The 10,391-nt window shown below is 38.5% G+C and overlaps 2 protein-coding genes across 2 annotated transcripts in view; both read right to left on the bottom strand.

Annotated features, from left to right (window-relative positions):
• Window positions 1-2,812: 2,812 nt before the first annotated feature.
• LOC122661082 (acidic leucine-rich nuclear phosphoprotein 32 family member B-like) lies at window positions 2,813-4,279 on the bottom strand. Its single transcript, XM_043856396.1, has 3 exons — window positions 4,150-4,279; window positions 3,595-4,034; window positions 2,813-3,497 (listed from the first exon to the last, which is right to left on the bottom strand). Exons 1-3 carry the CDS (start codon window positions 4,229-4,231, stop codon window positions 2,928-2,930), a joined length of 1,092 nt encoding a protein of 363 aa, XP_043712331.1. The 5' UTR covers window positions 4,232-4,279; the 3' UTR covers window positions 2,813-2,927.
• Window positions 4,280-4,482: 203 nt separating this feature from the next.
• The window catches only part of LOC122661020 (gibberellin-regulated protein 1-like), a 28,467-nt gene continuing 22,558 nt past the window's right edge, over window positions 4,483-10,391 (bottom strand). The window contains exons 4-5 of the mRNA XM_043856318.1: window positions 7,798-7,800; window positions 4,483-4,493 (exon numbers count right to left, since the gene is read on the bottom strand). The gene's annotated coding sequence lies outside the window, so the exon portion shown is untranslated. The remainder of the gene's footprint in view (window positions 4,494-7,797; window positions 7,801-10,391) is intronic.

The following is a 10,391-nucleotide window of genomic DNA, read 5'->3' as shown; positions in this document are numbered from 1 at the left end:
TCCTGGAGCTCTTGTAAAAATAATACTCCATCACATACCAAATCATATTTTTCTTCATCAGATGCCTGTATTTCGATGTTTAAGAAATTAGAAAGAATCTTGGGTTATAGTTTAAAGTCAATGCAAACATTCTCAGTCTACTACAATGCGGTGAACATACCAGATTATGTCAAGAAGATTGTTTTTTTGTTTTCGTTTATTGGCAACAGAATTACAAATATATGCTTAGAATCGAAAAGAGGTAACAAGAAAGGGCCCCTGTCATTATTATTACATTTCAAATGATGAAGGAATTAACCTTGAGGGTATTTCTTGGCAAATCCACCCCATTGGTCCAGCATTCAATGTTTGTCGTCTGATTGGATAGTTCACAGTTGTGCTAGTAAATCTGAATTCTTGCATTTCTTTATGATATGATCTTAAGATTTGGTAGTTCTCAAATCTGAAAGAAACCCCCCGTTCCCCAAGACCAGAGGGGGTGGAAGAGTTTAGAGGAGAAGAAACACATACACAAAAGGGTGAAGAAAGAGTTGGTGAATCTTCTCACAGAAATAGTGGTGGATGCCAAGGAAATAGATTCTTGGATAAGGTAGTTTGAATTGACACATTTGGGGCTTGGTCCTGAAATTTACCTTGTGAATCAAGACTTCTGATCCGACAGGTTTGCATTACCTTTCATTGGAGTGTATGCTGATAGGAATTTGATTTAAGGGAAAAAGACTGGGCACACTGTCAGGGTGCCCACAGTGTGCCCAGCATGTGTCTTCCTCTCTCCTCCTTTGGAGAAAACCCCCCTTTTCCTCCTATGTTCAGCTCTGTGATTGGAGTATGCTGCTAAGCTTACCAAAAGCTGGGGATATGTCCAACCCTCTCCCTTGATTGATGTTAGGGGGGGGGCTTTTTAATAGCAGTTCGGGCCATTATCTATCAGCATAACCTATCCCTGGTATCAATCAGGGCAAGTGGAGTGATGACCAGGAACAGAGCGGTGACACATGCCACTCCATGCAAACTGAGGCCACCACGATTGTTAGTGAATTGGCATCATTATCTCTACGGCCACATCAACTGATATGAGTGGAATTTATTTTGATAAACCTGAACGGGGAGCATATGCTATGTAGTAAGCAGAGCCAAATGTCCAAATTTCATGGCATTCTTCTTCCTTCTCATACGTCTCTCTGAAGTCTGATCCATCCCCGCTTCCAATCTTTCACTGTTTATGAGAACAAGCAAATACAATGGCAGTGTTGGGTGTGTCCTGTAATACCCTGGCCAATGTAGTTATATATATAGTGCCAAACCAAATTGTAAAGACTTGTGTGTTGTGTAGCGATCGCCAACAGACTTGATTACCTCCCAATTACATATATGTTTAGAATTGCAGAGAAATTGACTAGAGCATGCAACCAACCTGATCATAGCTGCTTGGAAGGTGCTGTGCTGCTTCTTTCCTCTGTGGGAGGATGAAGAAGATACCGGTAAGAGTTTCTGTTGATGTTGGCCAGGAGAGCACTTGGAACCAAGTCACACCTCCAATGAAGTGGGTGTAGTTGGATGGCTTGAGCACAAGGGATGAAGGGGGTATTCTCTGGTCTCCCATTGGGTCCACTTGGGGAAATGAGACCCAGGAATTACCATGAATCTTACTGCAACTTGCTGGGCTACCTACCATATATGAACTGTTTCTCTTGGCATGCATGACACCCAAATACTGAGGGTGCTGTACAAGTGGATCTGATACTATTCAATACATGTATTAGGAGTAAGGACTGATTCTTCACTTAATTAGGATTTACTTAACTTGAGAGTAGAAAGAGATTTTTACCTGCTGTCCTGCTGCTGCTTGCTGGTTTGGATAAGGACCAGGGGAACGGCGAATAACTCCATGACCATCCTTTCTTGTTCCCTTGTGTCAACCACTCCACTAGTTTCTTGTCACTCACTCGTATTTCTACTCAGTTGAACCCCTTTCTTAGACCTCTCTCTTTGGAATAGAACGCAAATCCACCCACCTTCTCCAAGTTTGAATTGGAAGGAACTCCACGGACAAGAAATATAGGCTTTCTGTACATGCCATGTGGGTCACGCCTTCACGAACCTCCTCCAATACCTCTCCATTGTTGTTGTCTTTCAAAATGTTAAAAAGACTACTACCAAAAAAATGACCCACCAATGCACCAACGTTTGTGACCTGTTTAAGGACTGTTTTTTGTTTATTTATCGATGAGCTTGTGTTTAAAACCCGATTGAATAAAAATGCTCTAAATGGATGGAACCTTATATTTTTTTGGGACGACTGAAACTGATTGACTCCCTCCCTACCTGGTACACGCTCAACCTCCCCCTTCTCACTGTGCTGATCAACGCAGTGACAACCAGATGTGATTGAAAAATTTTCATGCAAGTTCTAATCCATAAGCTTGATACTTTTAGATTCCAGCTTGACCACTTGAAATGAGGAAAATAGTCAAAATATGGCTGTTTTTGTTCCATGAGGGCGTGTGCTACTGGTTTCCATCTCTCATATCCATCTCATGAGATTCAGTTTTCTAAAGTCCAAGTAGTCCAAAATTTACAGTGCATCATGATGATGATGAGAAGAAACATTCAAAATAAAGTTCCATTAGATGTTGCAGCAAATAATCAAAATGAGTGTTTTGCTTTTGTTAAACTACCTGAAATGTAATTAAGCTCTCTCCCATTGACTAAATAATAGAGCAAAACATAACCACCAATTAATCAATTAAACCTATCTGAAATCTAATATCAAAAAGCTCTGTGACAATCAATTCAGAGCTAAACATATGAGCAGCAATTTGCGTTCAGAAAATGAAATCAAATCAAAATCGATTTCCAGAGAAACGTTCAGAAGTATCGAAGCAACAACAGAATAAGAAATTCTGCCTCCATCATCAATCAATCAATCAATCCTCTTCTTCCTGTTGGAAGCGAAGGTGCTTTCCTTCCGCAGTGGGCAAACCCTTCAAACGCAAGACTCCAGGTGAAATAGCGGAAACACAGACCTCCTCTGCTCCTTCAATCTCATCGTCCTCGTTGTACACGAATCGGGTATGCTTACCCTTGAACTCATACAGCATTTTCTTCTCCTGAACGGTCATCTTGCTCAGACCTTCGCACAATTCGTCAAACAGCTCATCTGCTCCTCCTATTTCTTCTTCTTCTTCTTCTTCATCTTCTTCCTCGTCGTAGTTGTTATCTTCTTCGGCTTCCTCGCCTTCTACAATTTCTCCTCCATCTTCATCTTCGTCTTTACTGCTGCTAGCATTAACCTGCATGGACCAAACTGAAGCATCGTCTTCCTCAACGGACTTCTCTCGGTCGTAAGTCTCTTCTTGATAAGTCAGCGCCGACGAGCATTCCGATGAATCAGAGACCTCTGACTTCTCAGAGAAATCAAACAGTAAAGACCGAATCATCACATTTTTCACAGATTCTTGAGAATCTTGCTTCGTTTCGTCAATATCCGTGACCGCCTGTACATTTATTAGTCCAATAATTGAGTTTCATCAATAGGCAAACAAAAAAAACAGGAACCTTATAAAATGAATTAGCTCCGGAAATTGATCAGACCTGAGGAATTTTGGTTTCTTTGGTTACGTTGGAGGAGAGCTTTTCAGAGGCTGAACAGTTTAGAATGTTCTTGATGTCTCCGCCGCAGGTGAGATTGGGAACCTGGGGTGTGTTAGCAGGAGTTGGGGCAAGCCCTGACGGAGAAGCCGAGAGATGGACGAACGGGCGGTGCTCGAAAGAGAGTTTGAAAAACTCAGCTTCTTCTTCGACCTTCTGCAAGAGGGTTTTGACCTGACCCCGAAGCAGGGCCTCCCCAGAACCAGGAGTTTTCTTGGGGCAATCCCTTCTCTTGGCAACAAAGGAGGAAGGTGTCTCTAAGCTTCCACCAGCAAGGCCAACAATGGGGGAATCGTTCGTAATGTCGATAAGCGCAACCGACCTGTCGTTTTTCAAGTTTCTTTGTCTCGAATGAGCTTTCTGTTCAGATTTTTCGCTTTTCCCTGAAAGGAGAAGAGAAAATTCAATCAAAAACTAATAAATCTCGGAAATTCGTAGAACTTGAGGGGAAGAAGAGAGATGAAGGGAAATCGAAAACATGAGAAGATTGCTTCTTACTTGAAGTTGGGATGTTGTTGTTCATTGCAGACAAGCAGGCCTGTGATCTTGTAATTCTTCTCGTTGATGCAGGAGTTTCCATTATTTCTTGGATCGCAAAAGAAAGGATTTGGGGGTTGGAGAATGGAGCAGAAAAATCGAAAGCAAGAGAGAAAACACGTAAAGATGTTGTAGGGACAAGACTGTATAGAGTTATAAAAAGGATTTGAAACAGTTTCCAACGGTAATATTACCGTTGTAGTGCGAGCCAATGCTGTCTTCGGAATTCGAACAAATTTCAAAAACTAGCCGTTGGAGATTTTTTAACTATATTAGAGAAGAGAGGGAAGTACCATTTCATGCTGGTTTCCATTTTAGGTTTTGATTTCCCTTATTTTATGAAAAGTCAATTCCTTGAGATATTGTTAATAATGCCAAGATTTGTTGGGATGAAGATCTAAATTTGACAAAAGATTGGTCTAATTAGGTTCCCATGAGTTCATCCTAATCCAAGCCGAGCTAGAAATATTATAGTTTGGGGTGAGTCCATCTTATTGGATATTTTTGCCGGGGTAAAGCCCATATTAAAGTGCAAGCCCCCAGGAGGTCACGGGTTTGATTCTCTTGATCGATGCCTTACTGATAGAGTGCAAGCTCCAAGGAAGCCATTGGTTTAACTCACTTAGTTCGACTCTCCTACTTTCACCTTGTGCCATAGCCCATAAGGCATCTCTCTCTCTCTAATAGCGGTAGTTAAAATCTCATGATTCTACAGTAGAATTTCATTTTGACCTCTTTCCTACCCTCTCTTCTCTTCTAATTTAAACTATGTATTTGATTCAAATTAAAGAAACTAAAAGAGCAAGAGAGACCTAAAATAACCCTAGGAGACATGGTGAGGAAAGACATACATAGCTTAGGTCGTATCAAGAATGACTTCAAATAGAGCCGATTAGAAAACAAGGATCCATGAAGCCAACCTCATTTACTTGGGATAATGCTTAGTTATTGTTGTTGTTACATTATAGGGTTTTGATTTAAACTATAAGAGAGGACTAAATTCAACAGTTAGAATTACATTCAGATTTTTATATCAATATACAAACTGTTACACAAGTGTATGTACAAACAGTTTGTTCTTATAGCAACACTTAAATTGGGCCGGGCCTTGAGAAACCCATGCTAATTCATACTGAGCAGCCTAATAAGGATGGGCTGTCTTTGGTCCCTCTCTTGGGCTGTGCTTTTTGGCGCCTAATGTTGGGTTGGATTATTATATCTTTTGATAAACCAACCTGTTACATAAGGCTGTCTTTGGTATAGTTTAAATTTTGAGGCCAATATCATAACTTGTTATAACTGCTCGTAATACTTAATACTTTGTTAACTTATATCAATGAAAAATTGGGTTTGATCTAGTGATCAACGAAAAAAGTACTCGTTTGAACTGGCATCAAAGTAAAAAAAATTTTAAACTTTATTTATTTTTCCCTCTTAATAATTTAGTTATTTGTTTTAGGCTATGTTTAGAAGCTAAGAAAAGAAAAAAAATCAAAAAACAAAAAATGAATATAATCAAAGAGTTAGACGCATAAATCAATCATTGTGCCTAGGGGTGCAAGTTTAGCCCTGACGACCCAAGCCCACCTTGAGCCCGAACAGGGCCTGGGTTGAGATACCTTGACCTTGAGGGTAGGTCAGGTTTGTGAATTTCTGGCCCTGAGTTAGGGTCGGGCCCGGTTAGGGTTCCAGCCTTAGGTTGAGCCCAGCCCGTCCCAACCCAATCTGGTCTTCTTCTTCATGTTCTTTCTTCTTATTCTTCTACTTTCTTCTTCTTCTTCTTCTGCTTCTTCTTCTTCCCAGCCTGGCCTCATGCATCTCCCTTCCCCCCCCCCCCTCCCCACGGTCAGGGCCCACCAGGGTCAACCCGACCCAACCTTGAGGGCTTAGGGTTTGATTTTTCTGGCCTCGAGTCACGGCCGGACCGGGCCTGGGTCCAGCTAAGGTAACTCAAGGGTTGGGCTGGGGTTTTAAAAGTCTCGGCCCAACCCAGCCCTGTTGCAGCCCTAATTGTGCAATAATAATTTTTGCTTTATTACACTTTTTTTTATCCTTTTCTTTGCTTCCAAACATAACCTTAGTCATGGTAAAATTGTCCTTTCACATATGGTAAGAGAAGGGTAATCAAAAATAGGTTACAAGTTAGAGGTGTCATTCAAACTGTAGGATTTTTCTTATTGACATCTTAATAAGAAGAGTTTAGTTTTCTTCTCCGTTACTATGCCTAGTGAAGTATTTTTCCACATTGCATTACATGGGTTAGTCTAAGTGACAGAGGACCACACAAACATCTCATTGGTATAATTTCAACTTAAATAAGTAGAGGAAGTAGATAAAATTATTGAAGATTTTATTTTGTATTTTATATTCATCTCCATTTGATAGCATTTTGATAATTTTACTAAATATTTGAGTGACCAACTTTCTTTCTTTGTTTATTTTGGACTAAAATTTGGCCATTGAGATGTATTTTGAGTTCTTTATCACATGGACTAATTAATGTACTGTCAAGTTGCAAATGGTGAAGTATCATACTTCATGGGATCTTTGTCCCCTCCAGTTCCTTGCCTGGCCCAATTCCCCAGTGCCTCTAATAAAGGGGGCGGGGGGGGGGCGCAATGACTACCCTAACCGTGCACGAATACTCTGCCCGGATGGGGTCCACCCCTCCTTATTATAGGCACTGGGGAACTGGGCCGAGAAGGAAATTGGAGGTGAAAATTGTTCATACTTCATGGGCATAGTGACACCGGGTCGTTATCCCCTCCAATTCCTCATATGACGGAAATGATCACCCTACCCCTTACCCGAAAACACTGTCCAAGATGGGATCCACTTCTTCCTATTAGAGGAATTGGAGGTGCCCGCAAATTAAAGGTGATAATTATTCTAGTGACACCTAAAAAAGAAGGGGAATAGAAGAAAAAGCAAGTTGGGATCCATCATCTGTCATCTATTATCATCTAAGGTGTTACTTGTGAGAAGCTTGCTGCAAATGGAGAATAGTCCAACTTTGAAAGCTTTAATATATGCATAGCTGTAATTCCGACTAAAATGGGAATTCCGTGTTTTCGCACTCGATGTCGACATCCTCTCTATCTAACATTTTGACCACGCACTTAAATGGGCTTGATTAGATCGATAGGCAGTCGGTGATATTGACAACTTCTGGGCCCATCAAGCACAAGAGAAGGTATGGGGCCCACTTCAGCCTCTTGCCTGCTTATCTTAAAACCATTGCCTACTCTTCCTAATTTAGCATTCTTAACATTATTAGGAAAGAGTTTTGACGGATTAATAATACACTTCCAAGAGAGAGAGAGAGTTAACGGAGTGTTTGGGTTCAGGTTTAGGCCTACACCTTTGCATCACAGCCATGATGTTATATTTTTGTTATTTAAAAGCAAGGTTCTAAAACTTAGGTGTCGACTAGGTTTCGATCAGTCAGAAATCAAGTTCGTCTCGGTTATTTTTGATATTTTATATTCAATCCATGCATTAGTTTCACATAGAGAACACTAATATTACTTGTGGTTTTGATCCCTCCTTCAATATAAATCAGATTTAAACAATCTTGGATTTGTTAGAAAGCTTTCCAACAAATCCAAGATTGTTTAAATCTGATTTATATTGAAGGAGTTATGTACCAATCAAATTTAATTTGGTGTGCGTGAAATATGTCAAAATCTCTCTGAATGAAAATATTTTTTTGGACATCAAAACAAATGAATATTTTACCGCACTTTTAGTCTTTAATAATATTTTAACATATTAAGATTTATGAAATTTTTGGGTTTGAGAAAAACCCCAACATTAGAAAGTTAAAAATTACACCTACCGTTGAAAATCGAGTTTTTGTTCTTGAACTGAAGGGTTTATTTTTTTTTTTTTTTTGAAATTTGATTTTTAATTTATGTTTATTAGATTCAAATAGAGGGGTATTTGCTTATTTATGAATAATATCTTAAGTAAATGAAATACAAATACAAAAACATTTACTTAAATGATATTAGACATAACTAAGTGTCTGACCTAATTTTTGGTCTGATTTTTGATAGTTTCAGGCATAAATACCTGTCTGTCTTAGTTTCAAATCAAGTTTTTCGAGTTTCAATGGACATAAGTATCAAAACTATGAAAATATGATCAAAATCATTCAAAACTGTTCGAAATCCAATCGAATCCAAAAATTTTATAAAATTCACTTTCAACTCATCACGAAAACCTACATAATCGAATTAACTCAGTGATTTCCACAGCTTTCAATCGAGTTTTTCTTCCATTCTTAAAAATAAAGTTTGGGAAGGATCGTTCAGCTTCATAAAAACTGGAACAATCCCATCCTTGCATCCAATCTTGGCTTCTCTATAGAACTTCGTGCCGTAAAACCAATGGCATCAGGATAGCTCCTAACCTACTATCAAACTAAAAAAACAAAAACAAAACATAGCTCCTAACCTGGCACTCCCTTTATGTTGAAACCGGTCAACTCAGGTCGGTTCAAAATAATGCCTACTTAATTTGTCTTTATCATCTATATTATGTATGAGGGAGACATTTGATAGAGTTGCCTTCACCCAACTAAATGGGTCCCACTGTATAGGTGGGGGATAGTATTATATGTAAGGACCACTAATTAGTGAATCACTCGCAAGTTTTCATCGTATCAAATCAAATAGCAAAAGAATTTGGAAAAAAAAATTATGCTGAAAATTTAGGTTTACTTAATTCATCCAGGATTGATGATGAGTCTTCTTTGAGTTAAAGGTGTCAAATTGGAATAGAAATCGAAAATTAAAATTGAACCAAATTGTCATTATCCTATATCGCAAATAATAAAAAGACACAAAAATACTATATATAAGATAAAAGATGATCATGACATTCATATTTTCATTATAAATTTTTTACAAAAATATTACATATAAAATAGATAAGATCAAATTTTCCTTTAAGTCGGGAGAATGGAAATTCATTCATTGCGAAACTTTAGATACACATGATCAGAGACGTATTTTGGAAAACATACTAATTAAAACTCCATAAAAGGGTTTGTAAACTATAAGTTGATGTGGTGAACTTTTACCACATGTTGAAGGAAAAGATCATCTTAAAATTAAAAATACCCTCACAATTACTTGTCGTCTGGCTTATATGAAGGTGACATCCTCACTTTGAGAGGCTCCATGTAACCAATCATGGTTACATCAAGAAAAAAGGCAAAAACAAAGTGAATGCATGCCCTGTGTTTGTTGTTTTTTAAAGGAGGAGGTGAAGGGAAAGAGGGCTTAGTGATTGAGATAAGCTTTGGATCAATAATGTACCCACGACACACACACGGCTCTTCTAAGGTTGTACCCAAACCCATTGACCATTATTTACAATGAATCTTATCTATATCTTTTTAAGGATATTTTTCTTACTTTCTACTAACTACAATATTTTTTATTATTCATGTTATATAAACATGGAGAAATGTTCTTTGCGTGGGACGCAGGGGTGGAAATGACTGACGCATCCTTATAAATGGCAAAAACTTTATTCTCAATGTACTAGTGCGTGATCTCTCATTGGCTATCGAGCACGGCATAACCCCTACGTCCCACATGGAGAACACTCCCCCTATAAACAGATATAATCAGATATTATCATTTAAGGAAAGGAACCCATGAGATATTATCAAATTGATTTGATTGTGCAAAAGAGATATCTAAAAGTGTATTCAAGTCTCTTTCTAGGATAATAACTGGACCACATCTACCTCCTATTTTATGGGTTCCTGATGTGAAGCCATCGCAGGGAGGAAGTTTATCTATGATTATTAGGCTAGTAAAACCTTTAATTTGTTGAACACTACTTAATTAGTTTATGGAAATATAGCATCCCCCTCCCCTCTAAGTTTTCTTAATATAAACGCAATACTCAAGTTTTAAAAAATGATAATGCCTTCCTTTACTTTTTAAAGATTCTATCAACCGTACCTTAAGTGACCAACTCTGTTAAAACAGAATATGAAATGATGATATTACCCTTTTTATAGTTTGAGTTAATGAGTAAATCCACCAACCCGACCCTGGGGTACATTAGCACCTTTCCAGTAGTGCACGCTAGCAAATCCCAATTACTTAACTTAAAGAGAACCTTTTTTTTTTAAAATTATAATGAGGGGAATATTCCTCATCGTCTTCTTCAAATCGACAAAC

The sequence above is a fragment of the Telopea speciosissima genome, chromosome 5 (assembly GCF_018873765.1).
Source record: "Telopea speciosissima isolate NSW1024214 ecotype Mountain lineage chromosome 5, Tspe_v1, whole genome shotgun sequence".
In the NCBI taxonomy this organism is placed as follows: domain Eukaryota; kingdom Viridiplantae; phylum Streptophyta; class Magnoliopsida; order Proteales; family Proteaceae; genus Telopea; species Telopea speciosissima.
Note: the sequence above shows the minus strand (reverse complement) of the source record. Positions and strands in the feature narration are given on the sequence as shown.

What these genes read in the sequence shown, in the direction of transcription:
- LOC122661082 (XM_043856396.1), bottom strand. Translation starts at nt 4,231, where the DNA reads ATGGAAACTCCTGCATCAACGAGAAGAATTACAAGATCACAGGCCTGC. An exon ending in CAACAACATCCCAACTTCAA is followed by an intron (nt 4,035 to 4,149) that starts GTAAGAAGCAAT and finishes TTCTCCTTTCAG; the next exon opens with GGAAAAGCGAAAAATCTGAA. An exon ending in AAGAAACCAAAATTCCTCAG is followed by an intron (nt 3,498 to 3,594) that starts GTCTGATCAATT and finishes ATAAATGTACAG; the next exon opens with GCGGTCACGGATATTGACGA.